The sequence below is a fragment of the Capra hircus genome, chromosome 6 (assembly GCF_001704415.2).
Source record: "Capra hircus breed San Clemente chromosome 6, ASM170441v1, whole genome shotgun sequence".
Taxonomy (NCBI): Eukaryota; Metazoa; Chordata; class Mammalia; order Artiodactyla; family Bovidae; genus Capra; species Capra hircus.
In genome coordinates, this window is record NC_030813.1 from 93509687 (window position 1) to 93533315 (window position 23629).

Genomic DNA, 23629 nt, shown 5'->3' on the forward strand with positions numbered 1-23629 from the left:
CTTTATGTAGGCTCATCCATCTAGAGTCCACTTCTGTGAGATGCAGTTTGATTTTTCTCCGTTTCATGATCCAGTTTTCCCAGCATTCAATCTAACTTTCTCCAGTGATCTTTATTGGATATTAAATTTTCATATGCACATAGGTCTGTCTCTGAGGTATTTCATGGTCTAAATTTCTATTCCTATACCACTGTCCCATTGTTTTACTCCTTAATTGCTATTGCTTTGCAATATGTCTCAGTGTCTGATTGGGCAAATTATCCCTTTCTTTGCTTTTTACTTACCTCCCACCTTGATATTTATTACATTAATAACATTTCTAGAAAAACCAACTAGCAAGTTTAATAACTGAATTCACATCAACAGGTTTTATTTTGATCCATTAGCTAGTTTGGAAAAATGCCATATTGATTAAAGGGATTAAAAGTAAAAAGTACCTTTTTCTTTGCCGCATATAATTATTTTTTAATGCAATGGCTCTAAAACTCCAAACATCAGATGCAAAATCTAGTGGTAAGACTCTCAAGACATGGATTTGTGTCTTAAATCTTTAAACAGTAGGCATAATGGCTCAGCTGGTAAAGAATCTGCCTGCAAGTGGGAGACCTGGGTTCAGTCCCTGGGTTGGGAAGATCCCCTAGGGAAGGGAAAGGCTACCCATTCCAGTATTCCGGCGTGGAGAATTCCAAGGACTATATAGTCCATGGGGTCGTAGAGTCGGACACGACTGAGTGACTTTTGATTTCATTTTTCACTTCTTGTAGTGCTAATAGTAAAATACATCAACCTTAATCTTATGAAAGCAGCACATTCTTAGGAGTAGCCAGTATATAAAAAGTATCAGTATCAGTGGTTTGAACGTAAAAATTTATTTTTTAAGTCAGATGGCTTCCCAGGTGGTACTAGTGGTAAAGAACCCACCTGCGAGTGCAGGAGACATAGGAGATCACTAGTTTGATCTCTGCGTTGGGAAGATCCTTTGGAGGAGGGCATGGTAACCCACTCCAGTAGTCTTGCCTGGAGAATCCCACGGACAGGGAGTCTGGTGGGATATAGTCCGTAGGGTCACAAAGAGTCAGACACTACTGAAATGGCTTAGCACACACGCACACATACAACAAATAAAACCTATAGAAAACGAATTTTCCCATCACAATCTGTCACTCTACTAAGTAGTATTTTGAAAACACCTTCCTTCAGTCATCATAAAATTCTTAAAATACAAAAGAAAGGAAATCTATAAGAAAGTCTAGGAGACCAGACGATGTCTGTAGGACTTTTATATCCATGGTTATGTTTTTAGTACATCCCATGCGGTCCACTTCCACTCAGGCCACCTTGCCCATAGTAACTGCTGTTGCCTCCACCACCCAGGCCAGAACGACTCAAGCCATCAGGAGTACCGTATCCGCCGCTGTCATTGTCCCCATTCCCATCCTTTCAGCTGATCTGTGGCCTCCTTGATTATCCATTCCATCTCTGCCGTAACCTCCCATTCCTGAGCTGCCTTCCAGCAGTTCAGTTCAAGTAGAGTTCAATGTACCGATGTTGCATGTTATTCTCATCTTTGGACATGATGCATCTTCATCTGTCATAAACTCTACATCTTCTTCTCCTGTTGCCTTGCCATCAGCTCCGATATCAATATGCACTTGGATTGAATTTCGTGTTGAGAAGAAATTAGCAATGTCATCTCCAGTTGCTTGAAAAGGTGCTCCTCTCATATGTACAAAATGACTACCATGAAAATCGGAACTTGCATCACCACGTCCCCCGTAGCCATGTCCTCCCATACCTCTTCCATCGCTCACGCTGTCATCAAAGCCGTCGTTTCTGTAGCCATAATCACTGTGGCCACCATAGTCATCAAAACCTCCATAATCACCATCATACCTGTCATCTTCTCATCGAATTCTGTCATACACGCTTCCATGCCCAGCTGCATAATAATTTCCTCTTCCTCCTATTGGTCTATCGTGTGGTCCTGGTTGCTGGCCCAGCAAACTTCTTGGTGGATCATAACATCCTTTGATTTCCTTGTGCTACTTCTGAGGTTCTCAATATCCCTGTGCCTCATTCTTTCCTTGTGTTTCCCCAGTGCATTTTCTGCTGTCTTCTTTGAAGCAAAGGCATGAAGGCCTCCCCTGTGCTTCTCCTGTGGTAGTCCATTGCCAGTGTTATCCCATTCGGCACGATTTCCAACCCTTGAAAGAACTATTTCCTCTTTGCCGCAATCAGATGGCAGTCCACAAAGTTGTTCTGTCCATCACTTGTATCGTTTGGGCCATTATGTTTCACAAGCCAATCCATCTCAATACTGTTTGATTGAAATGCCCCTTTCACTTCAAATGCCCTGGTGGGTAACAGTAGTGCTGACTCCGGTGCCCATGGGGTCTGGTTGTGAGGAGGGAGAAGTTGCCCACCTTGTGTATCGCTCCCACAAAGGTTTTTCCAGCTGTCTCCAGCAGTGGCAACTGCCCCCTGTTCACTTTTAGTTAGTATTCATGAACATTAGAGTGTGGTTATTGAGGAAGTATGGTTATTGAGAAAGGCTTTCTTATCTCTCCTTGCTATTGTTTGGAACTCTGCATTCAAATGGATATATCTTTCCTTTTATCCTTTGTTTGACTCCATCAATTGCCATATTTTTCCTCAAGTTCCTTAAATGTTTCTCAGGAAGTTAGGATGGTGTAGGTGGATTAAGAGAACAGACAGAATAAATCTCTCAGTAGTTCTCTATTCCTGAATCATTGGTTCTCTGATACTGAGAAGAAGTTTGTTTGGCTTGTTTTTAAAGAATTTATCCATGAGTGTGGAGTAGATTGAGTCATAGACTTACTTGCGACTGCATTTACCCTCAACTTTGTTTTCTGTTCAGCAAAGGAGGACTTTGTTCTGTTCAAGGCTAATCTCTCCATCTGTACTTTTGAATGCATCTCCCTTCTTTCTCCTAGATATGCTTTCGGCAATTATTCAAACTCTTCTCTTTTTATAAACCTCTCCTGGGGTCTGTATTTGCCTTGGGCTTTTACAGTGCTGGAGAAACAATACATCTTCTTACGCATGTTTGCATGCTAAGTCGCTTCAGTCATGTCCAATTCTGTCCTGTCCGTGGACTGTAGCTCTCCAGGCAAGAATACTGGAGTGGCTTGTGGTCTCCAGGGGATCTTTCCCACCCAGGGATCGAACCTGTGTCTCTTAAGTCTTCTGCATTGGCAGGTGGGTTCTTTACCACTAGTGCCACTTGCTGCTGCTGCTGCTGCTAAGTCGCTTCAGTAGTGTCCAACTCTGTGCGACCCCATAGACGGCAGCCCACCAGGCTCCCCCGGCCCTGGGATTCTCCAGGCAAGAACACTGGAGTGGGTTGCCATTTCCTTCTCCAATGTGTGCACGCATGCTAAGTTGCTTCAGTCGTGTCTGACTCTGTGTGGCCCCATGGACGGCAGCCCGCCAAGCTCCTCTGTCCACCGGATTTTCTAGGTAAGAACACTGCAGTGGGTTGCCATTTCCTTCTCCAAGTGCCACCTGGGGAATCCCTTTACTGAATAAATCAACTCATTTCTGATTTCAACAAGCACACCTGTATGTGATGACCCCCAGGGCCCTCCCCTGAGTCTCAGAACTGTCAGTCAGGCTGTTTACTGGACTGCACGTGTCCCAGATGAACCCCCACACCTACTCTTTTTTTTTGTTCCTTGAGTAGCATCACTCATCCCCTGTACTAGACCCCTGGCAGCCATCTGAGACACTTGCACCTATACAACTCTTAAATCTGTCACCTCATTCACAGACGTGATGCAGCTCCCAGTCATCTTGTTCCCTGAGTATTTCCACAGTTTGCCAACTTGGTCCCCAACTCTCCTCCTCACCTTTCCAAACTGCCTCCCAGCTGAAGCCAAAGTGATCCTGCTTAAACACAAACATAGCCATATTTTTACTATGCTAAAAATTATAGTGAGTGTGTCAGTGTTAGTCACTCAGTCATGTCGCCTTTTTGTGACCCTATGGATAGTAGCCTGCCAGGCTTCTCTGTCCATGGGATTCTCTAGGCAAGGATACTAGAGTGGGTTGTCCTCCTCCAGGGGATCTTCCCAACCCAATCAAACCCAATCTGCATTGCAGGCAGATTCTTACCATCTGAGCCACCAGGGAAACCCAAAAACTGTGTAGAGAGAGGCTCCTGAAATCTTTCCTAAGATGAGCATCTAGACTATGGAGTCTGGTAGACAGGTTTCTGTAATCTGGACCTTCCCACTTTTCCAGCCGAAAAAACAGAACGGCTGTTTCCCAGCCTTTCCCTGAGCAAACTCCAGGAGATGGTGAAGGACAGGAAAGCTTGGTGTGCTGCAGTTCACGGCTTTCCCAGGTTCTAGGCCTGTACTTGCTTCAGCTGAGAGTATATTCCCATCAGTTTGGCATGCTCTGACTCGATATCTAAGACAGTGCTCAAGCGTCATTTCTTCCATGAATCCTTTCTTCACCTTTCATACTTCTTACCCCACACACATTTTGTTGAAATTTTTATGATGCTTATGCAGACCAATCTGAACAATATATTTAGTATTCCTAATGTTGCATGTGTTTATTTTCCTCTGGTAGACTTAACAAGCCCCTTAAAGCTGAGACCAAGTTGATTTGGATTTTGTGTCTCTACTACCTGGCACAGTGCTTGACACAGAGTATAAGAAATGTGTTCAGGGCTCACTGAATGAATAAGTGAACGAGTAGATCCTAGAAGATTGTGTAAAGCTCAGTAATTTCAACCAAAGTTTTATAGCATGGCCTTGCTTAGTAGAACTCTGAATTCTCTCTCCAACTAGGGTTGTCAGATGAAATATAGGATGAACTATTTTGGACAAACTTAAACGAAAAACTTACTTTTTATTTATCTTGAAATTCAAATTTAACTGAGCATCTGGTATTTTATTTGTTAAATCTGGGAACCCTACTGCCAAAGCCATTTTGACTTTAAATCCCATATTAAATTGGACACACTGGTAGGTGAGCCTCAGAATATTTGTTATGCTTAGTTCAGTGAATACTTACTGAGTTCTCCTTCAACTGTGAATACGTAAAAGCTTGAATCAAGGAAACAGACCTCAGCTGAGCAGCCAGAAATGTGATTACTATGTTGATATCAACTGTGGACACTGAAAGAACAGACTTCCTTTGCTCCCTTTGTATTATTGATTTTCTCTGATGGGTTTTCTTTCCCTCTAGCTTGTGATCAATCCTGTAAGAGTTGTGGCCCCAGTAGTCCCAGATGTCTTACCTGTGTGGAGAAGACTGTGTTGCATGATGGGAAATGCCTTTCTGAATGCCCTGGTGGGTACTATGCTGATGCCACTGGGAGATGTAAAGGTAAGTCACATGGGCAACTCCTCATCACCAAAAAAGTAATTAACACATGTTTGATTACACTCAGTGCTGTATGCTGCTCACTTGGAAATTTGTGTGCATGGTAAGTAAATGGCAAATTAAAAGGAAAATATATCTGGTATGAGGGTGGGGCATATGGGTGGATGCTGGGGGAGTAATGTGTTACACATACCAATCATCATTAAAGATCATGGGATCATTTTGAAATGCCAAGAAAACCTCTAAAATCTTCACACAGTCCTTGTGTACTTGTCAACCATTACTCACTCAGGTTGTAGGTAGGAGAGAATCATTCTTTAGATGGCATTTGTAAACACATATGTTGGCAACTACAGCGCACCAGGAAAATAAAAAGCAAACCAAGTTTGATAGCTTGTAAAGCTAAAGTGTGTATCTATTGAAAATTTGGTTTTATATGCTATTTATATAGTATTTTTTTCAGACTTATACATCTTAAACTAGGAAGCATTCCCATTTGAGATGGGAACTTACTGCTGCCTCAGACACCCTGATTGCCCTTCTTCTCTGAAACAAGCATGCGTATTCTTACTTCCACTTCTAGCGTCTGTTTGGGCAGGATATTTAGACCCGTCCTACTTCCTTGAATCATCAGCCTCCTGTTTGTTTGTCAGCCTCTTTACTCATCTACTCTTTGCCTCTTGTCCTAAGTATTCTGTCCCCAGCGATCTCCTCCTGTCTCCACACTCCCCTCTCCCAGCTCCTGACCGTGGTCCTTCAGAACCTTCTTCCAGGGTTCACTCCTGTTCCTTAGAACAGCATGGTGCCATCTGCCTCTTGGAGTCAGAGTGTACCATTGTTACTAGCCAGGACCAAAGCAGGAGAGAGGCATGCCTGATACTGCCATATGTAGTGGTCAAATCCTTTAACATAATTTTTACTTAGACTTCTAGAATGTCCAACTGTAAGTGTGTTAAAAGACCATCTAACCCAACCTCTCACCATGCATATGTCAAGGACACTAGGCCTGGAGAGACCCAGTCTTGGCTAAGGGCATAAGCTAAGGGACAGGCCCTTCAAAATGCCAGGGGTCCCAACACCCAGATCCATGAACTGTCTCCTCTTCCCTATTCACCTGGGGAGTCTTAGGTTCAGACAGACCTTGGGCTAAATTCCAGCTCTGCTACTAACTAGCTTTGTGATCATGAGTAAATTTTTTAACTTTCCATGACCTTGGTTTTCTCATCTGTAAAATGGGGTTAATACTACCTACTGCATTAACATTGCTATGAAGATTAAAAGTGGCAATATATATAAAACACAGTACAAACACTAAATAAAGGATTTGTGTTGAGTTACTCAGTCATGGGCAACTCTTTGCAACCCCATCTACTATAGCCCGCCAGGCTCCTCTGTCCATGGAGTTTTTTAGGCAAGAATCCTGGAGTGGGTTGCCACTTCCTCCTCCAGGGGATCTTCCCAACCTAGGGATTGAACCCAGGTCTCTTGCATCTCCTGCATTGCATCCCCTTAACCCCTGCACCACCCGGGAACCCCAAATAAAGGGTAGCTAATCAATAATAGAACGTGGATGAAAGATGGGCAGAGTTGCAGTGTGAGCGGTGCTGGTAACACAACCACCTCTGAACACAAATGCCCCTTGATTTGGTGCAACACGTGATGGGGACTGAGGATAGAAAAGTGGCCATCTTCGCACATGAGGAGGCCGGCCAGGAAGTGGACTCTCTAGTTACCTTGGTCCCATTGTATTCCTTTCTTCCTCAGTTTGTCACAACTCATGTGCCAGCTGCTCAGGACCCACGGCCTCTCACTGCACCGCCTGCATCCAGCCCCAGGCCCTGCGCCAAGGCCACTGTCTGCCCAACTGTGGAGAGGGCTTCTACCCCGACCATGGTGTCTGCAAAGGTATTGTTGGTGTCATCATCATCATTTATTTATTTATTTGCTATACTGGGACTTCCTTGTAGCATTCAGGCTTGCGGGCTCAGTAGTTGCGGCATTTGGACTTAGTTGCCCCAGGGCGTGTGCAATTTAAGTTCCAGGACCAGGGATTTAACTTCCATCCTCTGCATTGGAAAGTGGATTCTTCACCCCTGGATTACCAGAGAAGTCCCTTGTCATCATTCCTGATAAACTTTCCCATCACAAGGACATAGAGATAAGTTACTTTGTGGGGTAGCTCTTCCTCTAGTGTATCCCATGTGGTTATGCCTGCATTATAAGGGTTTTTTTTTTTTCCCCCATTATCAAAGGGAGAATCTGAAAAATCACATTTGAATATTTGTCATGACACTCAACGGGCCACCGTCTTTCTGGTCATCCTTGAGGGGAATGTTATTCCCTTTCCTGTGCATTAAAACGAACCCGGTTCTTCTTTCCTCTCTTTTCAATCCTCCGAGCATTCTTAATGTTTTTCTTAGTCTTCATTTTGTTTTTCCCTGAAGAACTTCTTTTTGTTAATGATACTGCTGAGCAAACCGAGAGTTACCAGCAATGCCTCTGGGCTGAGTAAAATGGAAAATCTTCCATAGCTATTTGCCGAAAAGGCTCTTGGCTCATAAGGGAGGGCAATCTCCTTTGAGCCTTTTGAAACTGGAACATTGGGAGCAAACATTTTAATTAAGCAAAGTTAATTTATGTTTATTTATACATAGGGCACCTTGGAAAAGTTGTGAAGGATAGTTACAAGGGGGAAAAAAAAACATATTTAAAACAGGGCAGCTGCTATAAATATCCTGAAAAAGACAATTTAGAGAATCTTTGAAAAGATGGGAGCAACCATTATATCAGAGTGTGGGCAGGAGAGATTTTGAGTACTCTGGCTCCGATTCTTACCAGCAGCCAAGGAAAACCAGAAACTATGATGGATTGTCAAGTGTTTGTTGCTGCTGTAAAGGGGCCTCTTCCTTGTCTAGAAAAGCAGCCTTTCCTCACATAAATTCTAACAAATATGTTGCCTGGACCCCTCTGTAGTGGTGATGGATGCTATAATAGACAGTAACACAATTACCATTTTTGCACATAATAGAGTAACAGCCTTTATAGGAATGCTTCTTAAAATCCTCCATTAAAAACTGAGATTATACCATCATCCTCTGTATGTGACTCTCTGGGGATCCAAGCCAATATTGTCCAGTTTGCTGTTTTCTTCCCTCCGTGATCTAGCCTGGCAGCTCTTCTAGGACCGGAGAGGCATGGCTAGTTAGCATCACCCTCATTTGGCCTCTCACAGATATTGTTATTATCCCCCTGGGCTTTGTGGAGACCACTGGAAAAACAGTTATGTGCAAGGTTGTATCTGGTGAACTTTTCTGAGTGAATCGGACTTCCTTAGGGACGCCCCTTGGTTGCAATGCTTATCTGACCCTTGGATTGATTCCTGCATTTTGTTCCCCTTGGCAGCCTGTCATTCCTCTTGCTTGACTTGTGTGGGTCCAGCACACTCCCACTGCACCCAGTGTAGGAAGCCAGAGGATGGACTGCAGTTTGATCCGCTGTCGGGTGCAAACATCACCTTGGGCGAGTGTCTGTCCCAGTGCAGAGCCCAGTTTTACTTGGAGAACACTGGACTGTGTGAAGGTGAGTAAGCCTGATTGGAGGAAATGTTTAGGTAGCTTCCAGGCTTACCTCTTGAAGGATCCTGTGAGGTGGGACCCAAACCAGAAGTTCTTTGTTTTCCCGCCGCAATAGTTTCTGTGTGTTTCTGGATGGAAGACTGACATGTGAGAGAATGGTCCCACGGACATCCCCTTTCTGTTGGTGAATAACAGGTGATCTTAAAAAGTTAGTTCCTTTTACTCCACTGTCCTCAGAGTCACACTCTCAGAAATTCCATGTGGGGATTTGTTCAGAGACAGTATGAGTAGCTGAGGAAGACATGGAGCTCATTGTAGAATTCTATTTATTTGTTTTAATTTGCTACTCTGAATATAAATTGATCTCTTCAGGACAAAATCTGGACTTCTGTCAAAATTTAGAAGTGATTCCTGCCCTTGCTTTGGTGTATTGCCCACAGAGAACTGATGCCATTCTGAAAGGTGTGACTCAGAGCTGGGTCATCTGTAAGTGGCTGAAGATGAGATGAAGGGGTGCGTGCACGTGTATGTTCAGTTGTGTCTGATGTTTTGTTTCCCCATGAATCATAGCCCACCAGACTCCCCTGTGCATGGGATTTCCCAGACAAGAATACTCGACTGGATAGTCCTTCTCTTTTCCAGGCAATCTTCCCAACCAAGGGATTGAAGCCGAGTATCCTACATTGCAGGTGGATTTTTTACCATTTGAGCCACCAGGGAAGCCCCAATTTCTTAGGAGGTATGGGAGGCCGCTCTCTGCTCCTGCAAGAACCTTCCTTGATATTGGATGAATTTTTTGACTCTTGGGCTACTTGGGGAAAAATCTACTAATATTTTTCATTATGAACATATGTTCATTAAGGGAAATTTTGAATGAAGAAAAAAGTAGAAAAATAATCTCTCTACCATCTACCTGCCTAAACCCAATTGCCTTTTATTTTAGTATAATATATCTGAGTCTTTTTTTTTCCCCTGTGCATAGCTTTGAATTTTTATTTTTGCACCATAATTGTAAGCATACTGCAGATTCAGTGGTGTATTTGACAAGCCTGCTTATTAAAATGGCTTCACTATTACACTGGAATATATACTCACATGGAAACGTTGGATTTCAAGGTTAGGTTAAAAGGCTTTGGACACGGTAAGTAATATGGCATAGTAGAAAGTATGTGGAACTGGAATACAGATGCCCCAGGCCAGATGCTTAAGCTCTCAGAGCCTTCGCATCTGCACTATTAGAATAGGGATAATTGACTTTCACACATGCTTTTTGCCAGGATCAAAGGAGGTGCAGAGTGTGAAAGTGCTTGGTAACTTGTAAAGCCCTCATGATCACTTGGTATAAATCTCAGTCCATGTGCTCAGGTATTTGGGGACATTATAAGGGTCACTCCCTCCTCTCTGGGATGCACCATGCTACAGGGTGTTTACATAGTGTCTAAAATTGGAAGGGGCCTCTATTTCCCCAAACACTGGTTTCCACCCATGTATGCATTGTGCAAACTTCCCATGGTCCCTTAAATTCTTGCGACTCTGTTTCCACAACCACTTACAAAATATGGGAATCTTTGCTGCTAAGAGCTCCAAATCCTTTTTTTCTGTTTTGCAAATAAGATCATTTATACCATTTTTCTAGATTCAGCGTACAGACACCAAGAGGTAAAGGAGGGAGTGGGATGAATGGGGACATTGCGATTGACATACATATACTATTGATACTCTGTTTAAAATAGATAACCTGATGAGAGCCTACTGTGTAGCTCAGGGAACTCTACTCATGCTCTATGGGGAGATAAATGGGAAGAAAATATAAAAATGAAGGGATATATCTATATGTACAGCTGATTCACTTTGCTATACTATAGAAATTATCAGAACATTCTAAAGCAACTATTTTGTTATTGTTGTTTAGTCGCTAAGTTGTGTCTGACTTTTTGCGACCCTGTGGACTGTAGCATGCAAGATTCCTCTGTAAATGGGATTTCCCAGGCAAGAATGCTAGAGTGGGTTGCCATTTCCTTCTCCAGGAGATCTTCCCAGACCAGGGATTGAGTCCACAGCTCTTGCATTGGCAGGCGGATTCTTTACCACTGAGCCACCCGGGAAGCCAGAGCAACTATACTCCAATAAAAATTAACTGTAGAAAAAGAGCCCCAATGCATTTCCAAGCCACACACCACACAGCCTTCACTTCTGATCTTAAAGAAGAAGTGAAGTAAATAAAGTAAATGAAGAAACTTGCCTAGGCTGTTCACCAGGGTTAGTTTCTTTCTACAATTTTGATCACTTCATTGAAAAAGAAAATTAGGGAATTTAGAGAGGGATCAGAAGAGATAAACAAAAATGGTGACCATTTTTAAAGATGAATTGTTGATAAAAATGAGAGTAACCAGGGCATCTCAGGTGGCTCGGTGGTAAAGAATCTGCCTGCTAATGCAGGAGACACAGGAGGTGTGAGTTCGATCCCTAGGTCAGGAAGATCCCCTGGAGGAGGAAATGGCAACCTATTCCAGTATTCTTTCCTGGAAAATCCCATGAACAGAGGAGCCTGGCTGGCTACAGTCCATGGAATCATGAAGAGCAGGACACGACGGAGCACGAATGCAGGAAACCAGGGTTATTCAGCCCGAAAATAATATTCCTGTGAATTTGGTGCTCAGCCTTGATGCAGACACTGTAAGAAGCACCTTACTTGTTCTGTTTTTTCATTTGGTCCTGATACCAGCCTTATGGGGTCAGTGGTACAACTACTTTAGAAGAGAAATGGGGGAGGAAATTAAGGCTGTAACTTGCTTGGTATCAAGTAGCCGGCGCCAAGTAGAGTCCAGTGGGAACCTGAGTCAGCCAGACTCCAGTGTCCATGCTATTCACCAAGGAGCTGTTCTAAAATGGTCCCTGAAGGGGGAAACACACAGAATTACAGTGTTGCAGGGTTGAGACAACCTAAGTTTAAGAAAGCCTCCTTGACCGATGGGAATGATCTTGGAATCCCTTTATACAGACACCTTTTACAAAGGATTAGAATCTAATCCCCCTGGAATGGTTTAATTGTGGTCCCATGTGAAAGGGCTGGATTGACTTCTAGAGGCCTGGGTAGCCTTGTGACTTTATGCTAATTCACACAGTACTGTGAGGTATCACATAGAGCTCTCTACTAACATTTAGTATGAAATCCTGAGCCCTCTCTGCTCAAGGTAGATTGTTGTGCTCAATATAGTAGTGAAGGGGATGTGGGAGAAAGAGGTTAATTGAGTTGCCTAAGATTCCACTGGGAGACTGAGCGCAGCCACCAATTGTTTCCAAGCTCACTTGAGTTTAAGTGTGTTGACTGATGTGTTTCCTGTCATTCATCCGGTATCTCTGGCAACCTTTCTGCCTTCCCACAATCTGTTCCTTTTTCGATTCTGCTGAAGCTTTGTCTCTGAACTCGGGCCTGGGAGCCCTGTGAGATTGCTTTGGGTGCTCCTTCTCACACACCCACAAAACACCCTCTCCTCTATAAGGAACATTTTAAAAGGTTGGAGTTCTTGAGTGTGTGCCATTGAGTTGATTTTACAGACTTTTTCATCTCAAGTGCTTTGCTGTAAAGAAGCAAAAAACAACTGCTTCCTGGAACTCTCTCTCTGCCTTTCTCTGAGACTGCAGCATAGAGTAATTAGAATATTACCACAGTTAATGAAAGCGAGAGGCAGATGCATTAGAAGGAGAAGCAATTTACTTAGAGCCCGAATATTGTTAGGAGTTGTTTTAAAAGTTTCTGCTCTGAGCTACCTGGCAAACCCAGGAATTATCTATTGGAGGATGAGGCAGATTTACTCAGGATATTTGACTAAGATCCAAGTCTGTGATAGAAGGATGTAAACTGTATAATTAACAAGGAGTGACCAAAGAGAAAATTGTTTTTTATTAGCTGGAGGACAGTCTGTTTTTTATATTGGAAAAGACCCTGTTGCTGGGAAAGACGGAAGGCAGGAGGAGGAGGGGACAACAGAGGATGAGTTGGTGATGGACAGGGAAGCCTGGTGTGTTGCAGCCCATAGGGTTGCAAAGAGTCAGACACGACTAAGCAACTGAACTGAACTGAGTCTGTTTTTATTCATTCATTCTACAAATGTTTTTTGAGTGTCCCCTGGGTGCCAGGTATTGTCTAAGCTCTTGTCAATGAGTCAGGTGAAGTTCCTGCTCTCATGGAATTTATATTGAGAGAAACAGAAAATAAAAAATAACAGGAGCAACAGTGAAGTCCACTGTATAACCTTGGTTGATACTATGAAACCCACAGCAAGGTATGGGGAAGACAGTGGGGGTGCTCTGAGATAGACTTCAAAACAGACGCAGTTTGGTGAGATGAGGATGGAGACCTGAATATATTTGTCCTGCATTTTTGGCTCACAGAAACGAACTTGGGTGCTTTACCAGCTAGACCTTTGACTTTACACTTCTTTCACACACAGCCTCCATGTTTGCAGCGTGGCTGGAATTTCTCGTTCAAAATAAAATGTCACCAACTTTTGAAGATAGTTTGGAGGCATTTTTTAGTAGTCCACTAAAATTTCGCATGTCTATTAAATATTAAGGACCTCCCTCGTGGCACTAGTGATAAAGAGTCTGCCTACCAGTGCAGGAGACATGAGATGCAGATCCCATCCCTGAGTCCTTCCTGACGACCCCCTGGAGAGGGGCATGGCAGCCCACTCCAGTATTCTTGCCTGGAAAATCCCATGGACAGAGGAGCCTGGTGGGCTACAGTCCATGGGGTTGCACAGAGTCAGACGTGCCTGAGTGACTGAGAACAGTTAAATATTAATTGAGTATTAGGTACAGAAAGGGTTTTAGTGATTTCATCCACAGTTCATCTCACCTGTTTAACTGATTGTTCCCTAGCACTGACAGATACTGATTTCCCTGGTGGCTCAGATGGTAAAGCGTCTGCCTACAATGCGGGATTTCTAAAACAAGCAAAACCCCCAAGAAAGACCTGTCGGTGCCTTTGCACAAATAAAACAACGTCATAAAACCCCAGCCTTCCAAAACAAAATCAAAGGCCCATCCCTTACTTTCTCGTTCATCTTTCTCACTAGCTTTCCATACCTCTGGGAGCTGGTATGAGTCTAGATGAGTTCTTGAGAGTATAGTTGGGTAGGGACCATTCTGTTCCCCAACTCCAGGGGCAGCATTCTCACGGTAATTTATGTGATTGGTGCCTCCTGACGTCATTTAGTGTCTGTGAAGCCTGTGTGGCTGAACATGGCAGCTCAGGGTGGATGGATGGAAGGAAGGAAGGACCTGAGGCTTTTGTTACTAGGAGGCCTTGGCTGTCTCCTATAGGTGTTCCTAAGGTCAGGTCAGATTGCTCAGCTCAGTTTCAGATTCTCCTTCACACTTGTTAAGGACTTATATATTTTTCTTTAAGGGATTCAACTATTTTGAAGATTCAGCTTTTAGTTGAGGTCTTTGTAGAGTAGAATTCTCATAGGAATCTCTTGGCAATTTTATTAAAATGTGGACTCAGATTCAATAGGTCTGGGGTGGGGTCTGAGCTTGCATGTTTATAACATGTTTCAGGGGAGGCTGATGCTGCTGGTCCACAGACCATAGTTTGAATAAGCAAAGCCTCTGATTAAAGAATTGTGCAAACTCAGTCACGTCCAACTCTTTGCAACACCATGGACTGTATAGCCTGCCAGGCTCCTGTGTCCGTGGAATTCTCTAGGCAAGAATACTGGAGTGGGCTGTCCTTCCCTTTTCCAGGGGACCTTTCCAACCCAGAGATCGATCCCAAGTCTCCTGCATTGCAGGCAGATTCTTTATCATCCAACTAATTAAAGAAGAATATCACTTTATCATATCACTGGTGTGCTTTTTTTCTAATGATAGCAATTTTTTAAAATCACAATTTTTATTTCTTTTCATTGCATGCATTTTGCATATTACTGAAACTTTAAAAAAAGTATAGTAAACCAGAAAGAAAAATACCAACACAGTATACTAACACATATATATGGAATTTAGAAAGATGGTAACAATAACCCTGTATGTGAGACAGCAAAAGAGACGCAGATGTACAGAACAGAATTTTTGACTCTGTAGGAGAGGGAGAGGGTGGGATGATTTGGGAGAATGGCACTGAAACATGTATAATATCATATAAAAAATGAATCGCCAGTCTAGGTTCGATGCAGGATACAGGATGCTTGGGGCTGGTGCACTGGGATAACCCAGAGGGATGGTATGGGGAGGGAGGTGGGAGAGGGGTTCAGGAGTGGGAACTTATGTACACCGTGGCAGATTCATGTTGATGTATGGCAAAACCAATACAGTATTGTAAAGTAAAAAAAAAAAAGTATAGACCAAAAATGTTAAAAATATCTAAGTTACCAAAATTTAGCAAATGAAGACTTGGGATTAAAAAAATCTGAAAATTATGAAAGCCACCATCAAATTATTTTAAAGGAAAAGATTTATTGTTAAAATCAGTCCAAGAAGACATGGAAAGCATGAATAAATCAAAAGTCATGCATAAAATTAAAAAGGTTAACAAAGAACTTCCTCTAAAAGAGTGCTAGAGTTAGTTTAATGTGTGTTATTCAAACCATCAAAAAACAATATAAAGAAATCTTATAATAATATAAAATCCTAGAGCATAGAAAAAAATAGAATATTTTAGAGTACACTATTTTTTCGTCCAGCATAGCACTAATGCTAATGTTACAACATAATACAGCGAAAAACTACAAATTTTAGATAAAATATTTAAAAGTTATCAAATTGAATTCAGAACTATATATCAAATTGAATTTAGGTTATTTTGAGAATTTATAGATTAGCTTATATTGAGATATCTATTAGGTTATTTATCATATCAAAACATCAAAGGAGAAAAAATATGATCACTTTTATTTGCTGAAAATCTGTCTACCTAGGTTCATGATCTATTCTTCATATAAGGAAAAACCTTAATTAGGAGTAATTAGGAGGACTATATTAAAAAATACAGGATTAAGAAATAAAAATATTTAGCATATAAAAAATGAAATGTTTAGTATGTCTACATATTACCTGAGATATTCTAAAATATTTTTCACTGTTCAAATTTAACTAGATGTCCTTTATTTTATCTATGATTTCTACCTGTAACCCTTCTATTCTCAGATAACCTCTTTTAATCTTTTGGCATAGATTCCTATAGTTATTTACATACACACATACATGTATCACTTTATAGTTTATGAAATTCCTTACAACCAAGAATTTGATTGGAAATCCTGTGAATTTATATTTACTCCCATTTTATAGATGAAGAAACTGAGGCTTAGAAGGAACCAACTGAAGAATAATTTAGCACTGGGAAGATCCTGGGCTCTAATGGAGGACATGGTTACCTAGGGAATATTTCCTTCTTTCCAAGCCTAGATCCCTTGTTCTTCTTTTCATCCTAGAGCTTTACAATTTAATTTCAGGCCAGGCCACCTCTCTTAATGATCCCATCCAATCACTAAGTCAGCGACTTGGTTGTGGTGGAGCAATGGGTTATGAACTTGGTTGGGGTGATTAACTCAGCCATGTAATTGGCCCAATTCTGTGGCAAATTGGGCTTCCCTTGTGGCTCAGCTGGTAAAGAATCTGCCTGCAATGCATGAGACCTGGGTTGGGGAGATCCTCTGGAGAAGGGAAAGGCTACCCACTCCAGTATTCTGGCCTGGAGAATTCCATGGACTGTATAGTCCATAGGATGGCAAAGAGTCAGACACGACTGAGTGACTTTCACTTTCTGTGGCAAATTAAGCATGGATTTTTTAAAAATTCCTGTGTAGTTTAGTGAGAGGGCTTAAGATAATATAATTGTGAGGAAATTACTAGTTTTGTTTTTTAAATGAACTCCATAGTGCAATAATGAGTTTTACTTATATATCTTCTCATGTATAATGTCTGTAGAAACGTTGTTCTTCAAAATAGATTGCAGACATAACAAACATCCCAGTGCCTCCTCCCATCCCCCATCATGCATTAGAAGTAGAATTATCATAGAGCTTTGGTCAGGGAGACATCCGGGAAATTTTAGTGACTGAACTTTTCCAAGCCTTCTTTGTCAGTCTTGGAGATAGTATTGCCTCCTTAGGCAGAACTTACACCTGCATGGGGCGAAACTGCACAAAATCAATACAGATTTGGCATCAACTTTTTTCCAGTTTTATTGAAATGTAGTGACATATAACATTGTATTCAATTAAGGTGTACAACATAGTAATTTAATATATGTTGCCACGCGATCACCACAATAAGTTTAGTTTGACATCTTTCACCTCTCAGAGTTGTAATTTTTTGTCCTGTGATGAAAACTATAATTTACTGTCTTAGTAACTTTCCAATATGCATATAGTATTGTTAACTATAGGGCTTCCCAGGCGGTTCAGTGGTAAAGAATCTGCCTGCCCATGCAGGAGCTGAAGGAGACGTGGTTTCGATCCCTGGGTCGGGAAGATCCCCTGGAGGAGGAAATGGCAACCCACTCCAGTATTTTTGCTCGGTTCATCGAAGAGTCAGACACGGCTGAGCGCGCACAGGCAGAGCAATTGTTAACTCTAGCGCCACACTGTACATTGGATGCCCCAGACTTGTTTGTCTCATAACTGAAGTTTGTACCTTTTGAGCACCTTCTCTTGTTTCCCCTCCTCACACGCCTCCCCACCCCCTAGGATGCCCCAGTCTGTTGTCTGAACCATACCCTTCAGCCCAGGTCCAGTCCTCTGCTGTCTCTTAAACTCTGGTGACTGTCCAAGCTACTCTCTGTGTTCTGAGTGGCATCCAGTAATGGAGGGTATGCCCGCCCCGTCTCTGTCCTAATGCAAAGGACCTTAAAGAAAGAAAGAAATTGAAGTCGCTCAGTCGTGCCTGACTCTTTGCGACCCCATGGATAGTAGCCTGCACCAAGCTCCTCCGTCCATGGGATTTTCAAGGCAAGAGTACTGGAGTGGGTTGCCATTTCCTTCTCCAGGGAATCTTCCCAACCCAGGGATCGAACCCAGGTCTCTCACATTGTAGACAGACGCTTTACCGTCTGAGCCACCAGGACCTTAGTCAACATCTGAATGCTGGGAGATTGGAGCCAAACCCTCTTTCAGCAACTTCTAAAATGTCCGAGTGGATCTCTTTTAGAGACTGTCTGGGAGGTGGTTGTTTCTGGGGGTGGGGCGGGGAGGGTAGAGTCACTGGTTAACAACTATCCCTCTGTTTGCTACGGTTCCACAGAGCCCATGAACTCGAACCCTGCTGATCATCAGAGTTAGGCCACCAGTGGCCATGTTCTCTGGGCCGTAGTCAAAAAACCAGGGCCCTAGACCTGCACACAGGTTCTTTCCAGGGAGACACGAGTGACCTGGAGCTGGGCGGAGGGCGAACATGAACACACTGTCCTCCCGCCTCCCAAGTCTCCGGAGAGGATGGCGGGCACTCAGCCTCTATATGGGGGTTAAAGTAGAAGCCTGACGCTCAGGCTGCAGCTTGACATGTATAGACATGTCTCTTTCCGGAAAAGACTAGGAGATGGATGTTTCTGAGGGATGCCTTCACATGGAGCCCTGGGGGCACAAGTACCGTGGATCCTAGTGAGCCTGTGAAGAACTGCCTTTTTGGATGCTCTGATCTTACAGGTTTTCTGGATTGAAGCCCCGTTGGCTTTTGCAGCTAGAGGTTGGAGGACCATTTCTCAGGTGGAAGCCTTAAAGTTGGGTAGTGGATGTTAGGTTCAAGCCCTTCAATCCTCAGGGAGAAGCTGGGTGTCTGTGAGTTCCCCCTTGTTTATTATATCAATATGTTGCTGCCCCAGGGGTAGGATTTATGGCAGGTGTGTGCGTCTCGGCATACCTACTATTTTTTTTTCCTCATTCATTTAATGTGTAGGAGGTGTTCAGCTAGTTTCTGAACTTCTTTCAGAGGGAATTGGCCCATGTGTAACTAGATTAGCACGACCACTGGAAGGAGTGAATTCAGGAGCCTCCTACAGAATGCCAATTTCTTTTTTAAATGAGAAATGCACTGATGATTTTGGTTAATTAAATAACTTGCTTTAGATGAGTGAGAAGGAGTAAAGCATATTGTGGTATTTTATCTATTTAGTTGTTCCTAAGATTCACCAAAGGCCTTAAGGCACAGAGCTTTAATTAAAGAAATGAAGGCACAAGGAGTCAGCCTGTTCTGCTTAAGAGTGTGTTGCTATTTATGAAGCTGGGATTCCCTTGAATTAATTGAATGAAATGCGTGGCATTTATGTTAAGCAACACTTTAATGTGGTCCCTAGAGTGCTGACATAAGCTGTACAAATGCGTGTCTTTTGGAGACGTTCGGTCTTCTTCTCTTTCTCCTTCTTGCTTTTATAGCAGGGGTGTGCTAGGTTTGGGGCATAGAAAGATGAAAAAAATATAGACCATGCCTAAAGGAAAGAGTGATCAACTAGGGGAGACTAACACAGAACAAGTAACTAAAAAAAAGGGATACATGTTGTAATGGCAATTGGCAGAAGATATAGAAAGAACACAGCAAAGGAGACTGACTGTTGAGGGGAGAGGGTATGATGAAAAATTTGCAGAGGGAAAGCTACATCATTAGGCTGTTGAGGATTAATGGGAATTTACTGGGGAAGAAGGTAAGAAAGGACATTCTTTGCCTGGAAACAGCAAAGGTAAAGGCCTGGTGTGTTTGGAGAAAGACTGCATTTGGTTCTCCTGCAGGGTAAAGTCCGAATGGTGGTTTGTAGGGTGTGATCCTGGAAATGTGGGGTTGGGTCATGTCATGAAAGGCTGTGTGTGCTGTGTTTAGGAGTTGACACTTGGTTTTTGAGAACCATAAAAAGATTTTAAATAGGGAAATAGTTTGGTCAGTTTCATTTTATAGGGACCTCCCTGGGAGTGGTATCACAGGTAAATGAGATGACACTAAGTGGGGCTGGTTAGGAAGCTGCCACACCGACCCATATCAGGAGTGACACTGAAGGTCTACATTAAGGGTCGCGGGGATGATTAAACTGGGATAGATTTGATGCAGATTTAAGATATAGAAATCAACATATCACATCTGCATTACGGTGAGGAAAAGTAGAAGTCCAGCTTTCTCATTGTGAGTGTCTTTGTGAATGGTGGCGTAAAGGCAAGCCAGGAAATACAGGAAGTCCCTTACAAATGAACCATCAAGATTCAAGTTGCAACCTGCCAAAGATGTGAACGTGTGTTTGCATGTCCAGTCACATAGGTCAGTTCATGTGTCTGGCGTACATTGTCATGTGTGTGAATCCTCTACAGGTGGTTGTGCTCTTATGTACTTTGTATAGAGTACAAAGTACCACATTGTATAGAGTACAGCAGCTCAGTCTCTTTATTTCAAGCCCAGGATGTCCAGGAAGCAAGCATTAAAGCAGCAGTGAGGTAGTTGGTACTTTTCAAGGCAGGATACTGCAAGATTAAAGAGGTTTTCATTTTTTTGCACTTTTAACTATATTATTTATGTGAAAAATATTATTAACCTATTACAGTACAGTACTCTATAATTGTGTTAGTTGCGTACCTAGGCTAATTTCTTGGACTTGGGAACAAATTGGACTGATTAATGGATGCACTTTCAGAACTGAACTTGTTGGTATGAGGGGGGTGCTACTGTACAAAAAAGACCAGGTAGTGGGTAGGATGTGGGGTTGGGGTGGGTCATGAGTACAGTTTGGATGGATGTGATCATTTACATTAAGTAGGTAAGGGTTAAGCTTGTATACGTAATGGATAATGGATAATGGGGAATGAAGAATATGTGGTAGCAATGAAACACCAAGTAGAGACATCCCCTAGACAGTTAGATTTATGTGATTAGAGTTCAGGGTTAAAGTCAGAGCTGTACACATAAATTTGGGACTCACCAGCCTGAGGCTGAAAAGAAAAGATCAAAGAGAAGGGAGACCTAGCGGTGTGCTGCCTGAATTTCCATCCACCTACCCCACACACTCACCTTCCTAGTCCCCCTTCCATTCAGTCAGCAGAAACTTATTTCCTGAGAACTTGTGACATGCCAGGGACAGAGATTATGACAGGTACTGTGTGAATCACAGAAATGGATAAGATGTAAATTTTACTCTTTAAGGATTCGCAGGGGATTGGGGAGGTAGGTTAAATCACGTTTTACCATCTGATCCAGCAATTCTACTTCTGGGTATATGCCCAAAATAATTGAAAGTGGGATCTCATAGAGGTATTTGTATATGCTTTTTCATAATAGCATAATTCACACTAGCTTAAAAGTGGAAGCAATTCAGTGCACGTCGATGAATGAATGGATTACCGAAATGTGGTAAATATGCATACATACAGTGAAATATTATTCAGCCTGAAAAAGGAAGAAAATTCTGACACATGTTCCCATGTTGATGAACCTTAATGACATTATACTAAGTGAAGTAAACCATTCATGAAAATGAGGTAAATAAATAGCAATATGCCTTTTGTTCTTTAAAAAGAAAACAGAAAGAAAGAAGGAAAAGAAGAATGAGGGAGAGGGAAAGAGTAATTTTATTTGACTTCACTCATTTCAACTTTCATCCCTCATCATGGTGTTCCTTCTGCATATCCTTGAGGATTTTGATATTTATATCATAATGCAAGAGACATCCACCTCAAAAATTGTTTTGACATGAAAAGCCAGGAAATTTTATATGATATGAAAACATTTATGCTGGCCTACTTCATATATTATTTAAAAGGAAAAAAGAAGTAGTAGTGTCCTTTGTCTGAAATTTAAACAGAATATAGAATGAACAAAAAATTGGTATGTTTTCATTGTTTTAGGTAAAACTTTTATTGGTGTCAGGTTGACTGGAATTTACAACCATCTGAGGACACTTTTAATGCCAAAACTTTTAGTGCTTAAGCAGCTCTGTTATGCTTTTTCAGAAATATACTCAGCCATCAACTGGAAAACCACTCTCTAAAAAATGTAGTGGAGAAATTACTCACAGAACTTACTCTCAAATCTCTTCCATATATATGCCCTGTAATGGAGTTAGTCTTCCTTGAAGGATCTTAGACTTCAAACTGGAACTTCTGCTACAGAATCATCTTCCATTAAATGATAGACCCTCATAAAAGTTACTTTCGAGTGTAGACATTTCCAAAAGCAGCACAGAATTGAAGTTTCATGAGCTTGTTTTAAAGACACAGATGCCTATAGTTACAGAAATAGAGTATTACAGAGGACAAAATACTTGGAAAGGATGGTCATCCAGCCTAACATTTTCCCTCAGTGGCACAGGGTGACTCACTAGGTCATTATCTATTTGGTTCTTAAACATTTCCAATGAAGGCAGTTTTGAAGTCTGCCATGGGGATGTCCAGTGAGGCTTATTTCCAAAATCAAGTGGGAGCCAAAGGATTTTCTCCTGAAATTCGTAGCCCATCAACGAATTTGTCTTCATTGCTCTTTCTGTTGCTGTTGTTCAGTCACTAAGTTGTGTCTGACTCTTCGTGACCCCATGGATTGAAGCACACCAGGCTTCCCTGTCCTTCACTGTCTCCCAAAGTTTGCTCAAACTCATGTCGATTGAGTAGGTGATGCTATCCAACCATCTCATGCTTTGTCGACCCCTTCTCTTGCTGCCCTCAATCTTTCCCAGCGTCAGGGTCATTTCTAATGAGTCAGCTCTTCACATCAGGTGGCCAAAGTATTGGAGCTTCAGCTTTAGCATCAGTCCTTCCAATAAATATTCAGGACTGATTTCCTTTAGGATGGACTGGTTGAATCTCCCTGCTACCTAAGGGACTCTCAGGAGTCTTCTCCAGCACCACAGTTCGAAAGCATCAGTTCTTTGGTGCTCAGCCTTCTTTATGGTTGCTTTCTTGTTTTATATAATTCAGTAACAATCTTTATTTACATCGAGCCAGTTTATCTCATTGATTTTTGTGACCAAATGAAATGAAATAAATTGTCTGCTCATAATGCTTTAATTCATCTCCTCCCAGTTTTCAATTCAACAATGATATGCTTTGATTTCCTATTTATTAAGGAAGTAGAACAGGAGAAGCTGAGGATATTTGCAATCTTGTAAGGTCTGATATGAACATATTGGTATTATCATAAATAAATTTAGGTATGTAGAAGTTTGTTGCTTCCCCAATCATCCTAGAGGGCTTTGTGTTGACAATACAAGTTAGTTGTTTTTTGAAATACTGCCATCTGACTTTCTATCACATGTCATTTCATTTGTGTTAAACATGTCTTAAATAATGAGCTGATATGTACCTCTCTTTTATAGTCATATTTGCTTGCTTGTTCTATTTTGTTTTTTAAAGAGGAAATATTTTGTCAGTGATTCTGAAAATACTTGGGAAAAATTACTGTGACTTGTGCTATTAGAGTAGTTAGCAAGGCAATCTAAAAAAAATAAGGAAATAATTTTAAAACTTGGAGCTCTGTCTCTGTTTTTCATAGAGCAATAAATACTGTTGAATAGACATAAAGCTCTGCAGTATAGTTAGGGATAATAATCAAAATATTTATCAACCAATAAGTAGCGTGTGGGCTTCCCTGGTGGCTCAGACAGTAAAGAATCCGCTTGCAATGTAGGAGACTTGGGTTCGATCCGTAGGTTGGGAAGATCCCCTGGAAGAGGGCATGGTAACCCATTCCAGTATTCTTTCCTGGAGAATCCTCATGGACAGAGAAGT

At 42.0% G+C, this 23629-nt stretch overlaps 1 protein-coding gene and 1 pseudogene across 1 annotated transcript in view; one reads left to right on the forward strand and one right to left on the reverse strand.

Moving 5' to 3' along the window:
- FRAS1 (Fraser extracellular matrix complex subunit 1) overlaps positions 1 to 23629 on the forward strand; it is a 513961-nt gene that overhangs the window by 274033 nt on the left and 216299 nt on the right. Inside the window, exons 16-18 of the mRNA XM_018049625.1 lie at positions 5221 to 5361; positions 7123 to 7263; positions 8761 to 8937. Coding sequence (XP_017905114.1) covers positions 5221 to 5361; positions 7123 to 7263; positions 8761 to 8937 — 459 coding nt within the window. The remainder of the gene's footprint in view (positions 1 to 5220; positions 5362 to 7122; positions 7264 to 8760; positions 8938 to 23629) is intronic.
- Positions 1300 to 2310, reverse strand: LOC102168901 (annotated as a pseudogene).